The 12165-nt window shown below is 41.7% G+C and overlaps 2 protein-coding genes across 5 annotated transcripts in view; one reads left to right on the top strand and one right to left on the bottom strand.

Moving 5' to 3' along the window:
* The window catches only part of LOC130281722 (ribosome-binding protein 1-like), a 115591-nt gene that overhangs the window by 45416 nt on the left and 58010 nt on the right, over positions 1-12165 (bottom strand). The gene's annotated exons all lie outside the window — the stretch shown is intronic.
* Positions 264-4500, top strand: LOC130281723 (WAP four-disulfide core domain protein 2-like). 2 transcript variants are annotated; one of them, XM_056529254.1, is made up of 3 exons: positions 264-576; positions 2407-2601; positions 4375-4500. In XM_056529254.1, the coding sequence occupies exons 1-3, from the start codon at positions 489-491 to the stop codon at positions 4482-4484; spliced, it is 393 nt and encodes a 130-aa protein (XP_056385229.1). In that variant the 5' UTR covers positions 264-488; the 3' UTR covers positions 4485-4500. The 2 variants fall into 2 exon arrangements, with proteins under 2 accessions (XP_056385229.1, XP_056385230.1); XM_056529255.1 differs by lacking the exon at positions 264-576 and adding an exon at positions 1049-1177.

Below are 12165 nucleotides of genomic sequence, written 5' to 3'. Positions count from 1 at the left end.
ATCAAGTTTGTCTTCTGTAGTAAATGCACAATATGTAAGTGTAGAATTTGTGGATTTTTTTTAAAGACATTTGATAAATAATATTTAATATTAATTATATTAGATCTTAAGTCTCAGCCTTAATATAAGTGCAGTTTTTTTTGTAGTGGTTGTCATGGTTACTTGGTTACATGAAATGCTACCACTTTGAAGTAACCCATTGCACTGTTTATCCTTTTTGTCTTCTTTCTATCTATTATGTCAGCAGATCCCTAGTCATTGTTACATGCAGGAAGTTTTTCTATTGCTCTCCACTAACATGATGCCTTAGCCTGAGGATGTAAATGCAGAAGACTCATCGGATTACCTCCTCACAATATACAATAAAACAGGTGTTGCCTTTTCTTACGTAGTCAATTTCAAAGCATATTTCACAGTAATTTAACAACCAGAACCCCATACCAGAGTCATTTCTATCCCAACTTCCCACCATCTACTTACCTGTTGTTATGGATAAATCCATGAAGTTTGTTGCGCTCATTTTGTGGGGGATCCTCACCTTGACCATTTCTCAAGAACTATCAGAACCAAATGCCAGTAAGTATTACTTTAAAATTTCATGCACTTTCTTTATGAGATTGTAATGTGAGCATTGACTGATGGGATTATAGGTTGTATTTTAATTTGCAAATTTTCAAATAAAAATCTAATATTAAAGGCAATTTTTACCAGTTAAGTCCCAAGGTACATTATATGTACCAAAATACTGGGATACATCCACAATCCACCTACAGGAGCTTTTATGACATCCCATTCTAAACCTTTGGTTAGTCATATGTAGTTGGTATAATTAGTTGCTGTTATAAAAGCTTTTACTCCTCTGGAGTGAGCAACAAGAGCAATAAGTTGGAAGCATGCGATCATCCAAAATGTCTTGTGATATTGAAGCACTAAGATTTTCTTCACTGGAATTAAGGGAGCTAGGCCAATCACTGAAAAGCAACCTCATAGCATTATCTCTCCTCAACCAAACTTTACAGTTGGCCAAGTTCGAACCATTGAGTGAGCAGAGCGTTGGCCCCTATAATGCACTCAGCACTTGGCGACGCTTAGAAGTTTACAAGGTCTTTGCTTTGTGGCTGAGTTGGTGTGGTTCCTGGAAACTTCTCCTTTGTAATGACACCAATCACAGTCACAGGTGATGGTGAAAGATCTAGGAGGGAAGAACCATGCTGGAACTCAGAAAACTAATTTTTTGGCAAAGGTTAAAGGGGTGCTCCACTGTTCAGCGTTTGGAACAAACTGTTCCGTTCGCTGAAGCCGCCACGCCACCTCCCATAGACTTGCATTGAGGGGGTGGGGCATGACATCATGAGGGGGTGGTGCTATGGCATCACAAGCTCCTAGTGCCAGTTCCAGCATTCGGAACAGTTTGTTCCAAACCCTGAGCAGCGGAGTACCCCTTTAAGGTCGACTGAATGTCCATAAATGTATGCCATGTTAATCTTCTCCCTCTCTCTATATAGGGCATAAGTTGCTAATCATGGGGGTCCGACCGCTGGACGCTCTGGCGCTCACAGTGAGGAGCATGTGTCGTCTATCGGTAGACCGCACATGCTCCATTCATTTCTATGGAAGCGCCGATGATGCCCGAGAGCTGTACTCAGGTCTTTACGGCAGTCCCATAGGAATGAATGGAACACGTGCCGGCTGCAGCACGCTATCCCCCCTGAGCATCGGGTCCCGTGCCGGTGATCATGGGGGGCCCCAGCAGTCGGACCTTTTGCGATCAGCTACTTATCCCCTATCCTATGGATAGGGGTTAAGTTGTTTTTTGACAGAGATCTCCTTTAGGAGGTTTATGGCTCTCAAGACGTGTAGAATTTTTAACTACCCTCATGAATCTTGTAGATTTCCACTGTAATGTACACCATGTAGTGAATTATAGTAAGGCTAAGTTTCCACCTGTTTTTTTTTCCGGCAGTTTTTGGAAAACTGCCACTGCAGTTTTTGAGCCAAAGTCAGAAGTGGATCCATAAGGGAGGAGAAGTGTAACTCCTTCCTTGATATGTCCTATTCCTTTTGAATAGACTTCTGGCTTTTGCTCAAAAACTGCAGTGGCAGTTTTCCAAAAACTGCCGGAAAAAAACCCAAGTGGAAACTTAGCCTAAATCTGTCTCCCACCAAACCCGACCCATTTTTCCAAAAGTGCAAAAAAGTTGCATAATGGGACTTGCGCAGACATTTGCAGCTTTTTACACCAGAAAAGTTGCCTATAAAAATGTTCAAAAGTTCTTTAATGTTTTTCTCCTGTTAGATATTACTATTGTGTGTAATTTTGTTTTATGTATGATTTCATATATTAAGCCATATAACACAGGTATTATGCTATTGTCAGGTTGCATATTTTTAGCTTTTTTTTTCAAGGTGTTCAAAATACAAGAAAACCAGGCGGATGTCCTGAAGCAGAGAATGAATATCCCATCTACTCTACATGCTCTGATCTGTGCAAGGATGAAGGCAACTGTATGATTCAATCCTGTGTCTCTGACTCCAGTTGTGAAGGAAGCCTAAAATGTTGTAAAACAAAATGTGGGGCAGAATGTCTTCCACCAGTCTTTAGTGAGTATCAAAGATTAATATAAATGATTCTTCTATATCCTGGTGCCCTAGGCAGACAAGACAAATGTTCCCTTCCTCAACACATACTATATATATATATATATATATATATATATATATATATATACACACACACAATGCACAATATTGCTAATTAGAGCAGTATACAGTACAAGAAAAAGTTCTGATTAAATCGGGTATAACAAGACCAATATTATTAATACTACCAGTGTACCAGGGGTAAATAATACTGTAACAACATAACCACCACACAGTAACTCAATAATACTGCTATGCTTTTACTGGAAAGGATACACTATCCAAAGACCAAAAAATACCCCCATAAAGTGGCCATATAGTGGTAGATAAGAGCTGTACACAGACTATGCAGCCCATATAAGTGATTACAGTGCAGTAACACACAGGTAACACTTTCACATATTGAAGAAATTCTTTTCCTTTTCGTTTCCATCCTGCCCTGACCACTGCGATAACTTTTCCCAGTAGACAGTTACCTCCAGTTGGTAAATAGGCATCACTTAGTAGGCAGGTGCCCTCCTAGTAGGTAGATAATTGCCCCCAGTAGATAGTGGCTCCCCCAGTAGGTAGATAGATACTTCCCAGAAAGTAGATAGTTGCCCACACTATATAGAACATAGCTCTCAGTACAGACAGGTGCCCCTAGTTTAGATAGGTGACCCCCAGTATAGATACCCCCCCACCAGTTTTGATATCTCAGCATAAGATAATCTATATATATATACTTACCCACCCTACTCTTCCCTGCTGGTAGTGAATGCTTTTCACTCTCTCTGTTGGCTGACTGTGTCCTGCATTGTTCCTGGCACCCTATAGACTGCAGAGCCAACCTTTATGGAAAGCAACAGGGCAAAGAGCTGGCAGTTGTTTGCTCTGTTGTCAGAATTCTGATGCTGCTTCAATGCAACTAAAAATTATTATTTTACTTGGCAAAGGCAAAGAAAATTACTATGCAAAGAAAATGACTGACTGTTAATGATGTGCAAAGGGATATTTACAAAGTTGCTCAACTTTTCATGTTCATTTTGAAAAGTTTTTCTTTAAAATAAAAAAAGTCAAAATTTTAGCCAATTTTAAAATAAACTGCATTGTCATAATTATGTTTAAGATACATGTTATTACAGAAAGAAATACATATCTGGCTTCAAATGGACACTGTCAGAGTAAAAAACATTGTATATGTTGTATATCTTGGTAAAACATTAACCTTATATACTTCATAAAACATTTTTAATCTCCTTTTATAGAAATCATGGCTTAAAAATACACCACTAGGGGTCTCCATACCAGCAAAACATAGTCCTGTCCGCCTGCATAATCAAAATTGTCCCATCTGAGGCACAGACTGGGACAAAGTCAAATAAATGAGGGTGGGACTAGCACTCCTCTGTGCTCACCCCTCTCCTATCAAACTGCAGCATGAAAACAGCGAGGAAAAGGGGTTACAGGGCAGCCTGCAGTGATTGGATGAAAAGACCTAGCACAGCACAACAGACTTAGGAAGAAAGTAAATGCATAGTGAGAGAGGGCGGGCTCAGTGCTTGTCTTGGACACGCCCCTTCTTGAGCAGTGGAGTGAGCAGCAGAACAAAGGGATTTATGAGACAAAAACAGAAGCTAGACACATAAAAAACATGTAAAGCATCTGCATGACCTAGAAAGTAACATACATAAGCACATTTTTCTTCTGTGATTTGACAGGTACACTTTAATTTGTATGTTTTTTTCTCCAAAGGAAGCCCATGTCAAAACAACTTTGACTGCCCACTGACATTGAAGTGCTGCAGTGGTGTATGTGACAATGACTGTGTGTATCAGCCCAGAATACCTTATCCCACTAACTAAAGAGAACAGCCCTCCTGTAAGTGCATGGAAATTATTGCATATTATAATTTAGAAAATTGTGAATATGACTACCCACACAGGCCAGTCCTTACAGTACCTTGCAATGGACCAGGCAAAAAGACTGTCTGGTCACCCATATAAGGTTCATGCTCACAGCTGTATTATAGTTCCAAACAGCAGAGGCCCCCAACCCAGTACTCTAGAACCACCAACAGTCGAATATTAGAATTTTTCCCCTGTTCTTTTCCAATGGAGTAACTAAGAATGTTGGTGGACCTTGACACCTGGGTTGGAGACCACTTTCATTCAAGATGTAAATTATACAGAGCTGTAATACAGTCCTCATAAAAGATTATGGGGTCATAGTGTACCGCTAAATTCCTCCAATTGCATATGAAGTTTGCACCACGTACCATATATTACAGTGAAATTCTCTCCTACAAGCATTACTATAGTAATATGATGTTGTAAAGAGACACCATATGGCGGTACACAGAGTTCATAAGGGATCCCAGGTCACAGTGCAAGACTATATAGCCCTAAGTAGGAGAGGATGTGAAGATACTTAATGTGGCAAATTTACAAATGCAAATGTACCAGAATTTTGGTGCAAATTTGCATCAAAAGACTGGTGTAAGTGACTTGCACCACATTTGTTATGTATATTTATTTGAGACACTTTTGTGCCTTGCTTGACAAGGGCTTTAGTTTAGCAGAAATGGATGTGTCTTATCGAAAAAATGGAGCTTGGTTTTAATCCAGCATTTTGCACCAAACGTAAGCTTAAAATGTATCTGTCGTTTGCAGAAAGTTTTTATATAATGTAGATAATACCATTATATGTATATTTCAAGTAAACATTGGTTAATTTTTTTAAATACTCTTGGGTGAAAAATTCTGTGTGTCTCTGTACGTAGACAAAATACAGAAAGTGTAGGAAGGACAAGTAGGACTCCTGGCTTGTCAGTCACTCTGCTGTGTGAGCCGCGGGGCATCTCATAGAGCCTCAGTGTACAGAGCCCTGCTTGTCCTCAGTGTACAGAACTCTGCTTGTCCTCAGTGTACAGAGCCCTGCTTGTCCTCAGTGTACAGAGCCCTGCTTGTCCTCAGTGCACAGAGCCCTGCTTGTCCTCAGTGCACAGAGCCCTGCTTGTCCTCAGTGCACAGAGCCCTGCTTGTCCTTAGTGCACAGAGCCCTGCTTGTCCTTAGTGTACAGAGCCCTGCTTGTCCTTAGTGTACAGAGCCCTGCTTGTCCTCAGTGTACAGAGCCCTGCTTGTCCTCAGTGTACAGAGCCCTGCTTGTCCTCAGTGTGCAGAGCCCTGCTTGTCCTCAGTGTGCAGAGCCCTGCTTGTCCTCAGTGTGCAGAGCCCTGTTTGTCCTCAGTGCACAGAGCCCTGCTTGTCCTCAGTGCACAGAGCCCTGCTTGTCCTCAGTGCACAGAGCCCTGCTTGTCCTCAGTGCACAGAGCCCTGCTTTTCCTTAGTGCACAGAGCCCTGCTTGTCCTTAGTGTACAAAGCCCTGCTTGTCCTCAGTGTACAGAGCCCTGCTTGTCCTCAGTGTACAGAGCCCTGCTTGTCCTCAGCGTACAGAGCCCTGCTTGTCCTTAGTGTACAGAGCCCTGCTTGTCCTCAGTGTAAAGAGCCCTGCTTGTCCTCAGTGCAGAGCCCTGCTTGTCCTCAGTGTACAGAGCCCTGCTTGTCCTCAGTGTACAGTGCCCTGCTTGTCCTCTGTGTACAGAGCCCTGCTTGTCCTCAGTGCACAGAGCCCTGCTTGTCCTCAGTGTACAGAGCCCTGCTTGTCCTCAGTGTACAGAGCCCTGCTTGTCCTCCGTGCACAGAACCCTGCTTGTCCACCCATACTTTCTGTATTTTGTCTCTACACAGAGACACACAGCAGGGACAAGCCAGGATTTTTTTTTACTCCAAAATATACACATTTTGTAACCAATGTATATTACAAATATACATATAATGTTATTATCTACATTTTATAAAAAAAATGTTTTTTGCTGGTACACTTTAATCAGAATCCTGCTTCTAGTGAGGATCTTAACAATTATCAGAAAATTATATAACCAGTTTACACTTGCTGTTTAAAGGGGTACTGGACATCTTATCTCCTATCCAATGCTGCGGCGCCACACAGAGATCCTTTAGATAAGGGGCAATTACCCAGGAGGATAAAAGTGATTACCCAGGAGTTTAAAAAATAAAATAAAAGAACTTAACCCCCTTAAGGACCAAGCCCATTTTCACCTTAATCTCTTAAGGACGCAGGGCGTATGGATACGCCCTGCATTCCGAGTCCTTAAGGACGCAGGGCGTATCCATACACCCGTGGGAATTCCGGTCCCCACCGCTAGCCGGTTGGGGACCGGAGCCGGATGCCTGCTGAAATTGTTCAGCAGGCATCCCGGCATATCGCCCAGGGGGGTCATTATGCCCCCCCATGTCGGCGATGGCTGCAGATCGCTGGACAATTCAGTCCAGCGATCTGCGGCGATTCCGGGTCAATCGGGTCTCCAGTAGTGTTGCTCGCGAATATTCGCAATTCGAATATTATTCGCGAATATCGCATATTCGCGAATTCGCGAATTTCGCGAATATAGCGCTATATATTCGTAATTACGAATATTCGTTTTTTTTTTTTTTGTTTTTTTTCTTCACAGTACACATCACAGTGATCACCCCTCTCTGCTTCCAGCTTGTGTGGTGTAAAGAAGGCTGTAATACTACTGTGTGAGACTGGCGTGCGAAAAATCGCATATGCGAAAATTAGCATATGCTAATATTCGCATATGCGAATTGTCGCGTACGCTAACTTTGTATATACGAATTTTCGCATATGTTAATTTGCGCATACGCGAATTTTCGTGTATGCGAAAATAAAACGAGGATATAACGAATATGCAAATATTCGCGAATATATGACGGATATTCGTCCATATATTCGCGAATATTCGCGAATTCGAATATGGCCTATGCCGCTCAACACTAGTCTCCAGTGACCCGGTATTACTGGCTGATCGGCCAGAGCCTGCAGGGGTAAGGTGGCATTGGTGCCACCTCACGATCGCCCTGATTCGTCGGCTGGATTACCGGCCGACCGATCAGGGCGCCTGCTGCGGGTGTCACTCCCGCACCCGCTCCGCCCCTCTTCCAGAGGACGTGAGCGGGTGCGGGAAGACGACCCCGGGTGCTGGGGACCCCGATCCCCGGCGTCCATGTTGGGATCGGGGCCCCAGGAGCAACGGCGGCGGCGAGGGACAGTCCTGCGACGGAGCAGCAGCAGGAGGTGAGTGACAGCCTCCTGCTGTTGCTTAGCAACAGCTCCCAGCATGCAAAAAGGGCATGCTGGGAGCTGTAGTTATGCAACAGCAGGAGGCAGACCACCACAACTCCCAGCATTCCCTTATGGGCATGCTGGGACTTATGGTTTTGCAACAGCTGGAGGCACATTTTTTCTATGGAAAAGTGTACCTTCAGCTGTTGTATAACTACAACTCCCAGCTTGCCCATTGGCTGTCGGTGACTGTTGAGAGTTGTAGTTTTGCAACAGCTGAAGGCACACTGGTTGTGAAACTCAGTTTTTTTTTTTACCTAACTCAGTGTTTCACGACCGGTGTGCCTCCAGCTGTTGCAAACTACAACTCCCAGCAGTCATCTTACACCATGCACCGTACATGCTGGGAGTTGTAGTTTTGCAACAGCTGGAGGCACACTGGTTTTGAAACACTGAGTAAGGTCACAAACTCAGTGATACATAACCAGGGTGCCTACAGCTGTTGCAAAACTAAAACTCTCAGCTTGTACAGTCTGTCAGCGCATTCTGGGAGTTGTAGTTTTGCAACAGCTGGATGTCCCCCCCCCCCCCCCGCAATGTGAATGTACAGGGTACACTCACATGGGCGGAGGTTTACAGTAAGTATCGGGCTGCAAGTTTGAGCTGCGGCAAATTTTCTGCAACAGCTCAAACTGCCAGCGAGAAACTACTGTGAACCCCCGCCCGTGCGACTGTACCCTAAAAACACTACACTACACTACCACAAAAAAATAAAATAAAAAGTAAAAAACACTACATATACACATACCCCTACACAGCCCCCCTCCCCTCCCCAACAAAAATGAAAAACGTCTGGTACGCCACGGTTTACAAAACAGAGCCTCCAGCTGTTGCAAAACAACTAGTGCCACTGACTGTCCAGGCATGCTGGGAGTTTTACAACAGCTTGAGGCACCTTGTTTGGGAATCACTGGCGTAGAATTCCCCTATGTCCACCCCTATGCAATCCCTAATTTAGGCCTCAAATGCGCATGGCGCTCTCACTTTGGAGCCCTGTCGTATTTCAAGGCAACAGTTTAGGGTCACATATGGGGTATCGCCGTACTCGGGAGAAATTGTGTTACAAATTTTGGGGGGTATTTTCTGCTTTTACCCTTTCTAAAAATGTAAAATTTTTGGGAAAAGAAGCATTTTTTTTTTACATATGCAATAGTCGTGAAACGCTGTGGGGTATTAAGGTTCACTTAACCCCTTGTTACATTCCCCGAGGGCTCTAGTTTCCAAAATAGTATGCCATGTGTTTTTTTTTTGCTGTCCTGGCACCATAGGGGCTTCCTAAATGCGGCATGCCCCCAGAGCAAAATTTGCTTTCAAAAAGCCAAATGTGACTCCTTCTCTTCTGAGACCTGTAGTGCGCCAGCAGAGCCCTTTTCACCCCCATATGGGGTGTTTTCTGAATCGGGAGAAATTGGGCTTCAAATTTTGGGGGGTATTTTCTGCTTTAACCTTTGTAAAAAAGAAAAATTTTTAGGAAACCAAGCATTTTAGGTAATTTTTTAAATTTTTTTTACATATGCAAAAGTCGTGAAACACCTGTAGGGTATTAAGGTTCACTTTACCCCTTGTTACGTTCCCCGAGGGGTCTAGTTTCCAAAATGGTATGCCATGTGTTTTTTTTTTGCTGTCCTGGCACCATAGGGGCTTCCTAAATGCGGCATGCCCCCAGAGCAAAATTTCCTTCAAAAAAGCCAAATGTGACTCCTTCTCTTCTGAGACCTGTAGTGCGCCAGCAGAGCACTTTTCACCCCCATATGGGGTGTTTTCTGAATCGGGAGAAATTGGGCTTCAAATTTTGGGGGGTATTTTCTGCTATTACCCTTTTTAAAAATGTAAAACTTTTGGGAAACCAAGCATTTTAGGTAAAAATTATTATTATTTTTTTTTTTACATATGCAAAAGTCGTGAATCACCTGCGGGGTATTAAGGTTCACATTACCCCTTGTTACGTTCCCCGAGGGGTCTAGTTTCCAAAATGGTATGTCATGTGGTTTTTTTTGCTGTTCTGGCATCATAGGGGCTTCCTAAAGGTGACATGCCCCCCAAAAACCATTTGATGCTCCTTCCCTTCTGAGCCCTCTACTGCGCCCGCCGAACAATTAACATAGACATATGAGGTATGTGCTTACTCGAGAGAAATTGGGTTTCAAATACAAGTAAAAATGTTCTCCTTTTTACCCCTTGCAAAAATTAAAAAATTGGGTCTACAAGAACATGCAAGTGTAAAAAATGAAGATTGTGAATTTTCTCCTTCACTTTGCTGCTATTCCTGTGAAACCCCTAAAGGGTTAAAACGCTTACTGAATGTCATTTTAAATACTTTGGGGGGTGCAGTTTTTATAATGGGGTCATTTATGGGGTATTTCTAATATGAAGACCCTTCAAATCCACTTCAAACCTGAACTGGTCCCTGAAAAAAAGCGAGTTTCAAAATTTTGTGAAAAATTGGAAAATTGCTGTGGAACTTTGAAGCCCTCTGGTGTCTTCCAAAAGTAAAAACTCATCAATTTTATGATGCAAACATAAAGTAGACATATTGTATATGTGAATAAAAAAAATAATTATTTGGAATATCCATTTTCCTTACAAGCAGAGAGCTTCAAAGTTAGAAAAATGCTAAATTTCCAAATTTTTCATCAAATTTTGGGATTTTTCACCAAGAAAGGATGCAAGTTACCAAAAAATATTACCACTATGTTAAAGTAGAATATGTCACAAAAAACAATTTCGGAATCAGAATGATAACTAAAAGCATTCCAGAGTTATTAATGTTTAAAGTGACAGTGGTCAGATTTGCAAAAAATGGCCGAGTCCTTAAGGTGAAAAAGGGCTCAGTCCTTAAGGGGTTAAGGACCAGATCATTTTTTGCACATCTGACCAGTGTCACTTTAAGCATTAATAACTCTTTGATGCTTTTACTTATTATTTGATTCCAAAAATGTTTTTTGGGTCATATTCTACGTTAACATAGTGGTAAATTTTTGTCGATACTTGCATCCAAATTCCAAAATTTCATGAAAAAATTGAAAATTTTGCATTATTCTAAATTTGAAGCTCTCTGCTTGTAAGGAAAATAGACATTCCAAATAAATTATATATTGATTCACATATACAATATGTCTACTTTTATGTTGGCATCATAAAGTTGACATGTTTTTACTTTTGGAAGACATCAGAGGGCTTTAAAGTTCAGCAGCAATTTTTCAATTTTTCACAAAATTTTTTAAATCAGAATTTTTCAGGGACCAGTTCAGTTTTGAAGGGCATTTGAAGGGCCTTCATATTAGAAATTCCCCATAAATGACCCCATTGTAAAAACTGCACCCCTCAAAGTATTCAAAATGACATTCAGAAAGTTTGTTAACCCTTAAGGCATTTCACAGGAATAGCAGCAATGTGAAGGAGAAAATTAAATTCAAAATCTTAATTCAATTCAATTCAAAATCTTAATTTTTTACACTTGAATGTTCTTGTAGACCCAGTTTTTCAATTTTTACAAGGGGTAAAAGGAGGGAAATCCCCCCCCAAAAAAGTTGCAACTCAATTTACCTCGAGTAAGGAAATACCTCATATGTGGATGTAAAGTGCTCTGCAGGCGCAGTAGAGGGCTCAGAAAGGAAGGAGCAACAATGGAATTTTGTAGAGTGAGTTTAACTGAAATAGTTTTTGGTTTGGCATGTCACATTTATGAAGCCCCTATGGTGCCAGAACAGCAAAAAAAAAAAAAAAAAAAAAACAACATGGCATACTATTTTGGAAACTAAACCCATCAAGGAACGTAACAAGGGGTACAGTTAGCCTTAACACCCCACAGGTGTTTGATGACTTTTCGTTAAAGTCGGATGTGTAAAAAAAAAATTTTTTTTCACCAAAATGCTGGGTTTCTCCCAAATTTGACATTTTTACAAGGGTTAATAGGAGAAAATGCCCCCTAAAATGTGTGGATGTCAAGTGCTCTGCTGGCGCACTACAATGCTCAGAAGACAAGGAGTCACATTTGTCTTTTGGAAAGCAAATTTTACTGAAATGGTTTTTGGGGGGCATGTTACATTTAGGTGACAGAACAGCAAAAACAAAACACATGGCATACTATTTTGGAAACTACACCCCTCAAGAAACGTAACAAGAGGTACAGTGAGCTTAAACAGGTATTTGATGACTTTTCATTAAAGTTGGATGTATAAATGATTTTTTTTCACCAGAATGCTGGTTTTCTCCCAAATTTTACATTTTTACAAGGGGTAATGGGAGAAAATGCCCCCTAAAATTTGTAACCCCATCTCTTCTGAGTATGGAAATACCCCATGTGTGGACATCAAGTGCACTGCAGGCGCACTAC

This window comes from Hyla sarda, chromosome 7 (genome assembly GCF_029499605.1).
Source record: "Hyla sarda isolate aHylSar1 chromosome 7, aHylSar1.hap1, whole genome shotgun sequence".
Lineage (NCBI taxonomy): Eukaryota > Metazoa > Chordata > Amphibia > Anura > Hylidae > Hyla > Hyla sarda.
The sequence above is the reverse complement of the archived record's forward strand: the minus strand, read 5'-3'. Positions and strand labels throughout refer to the sequence as shown.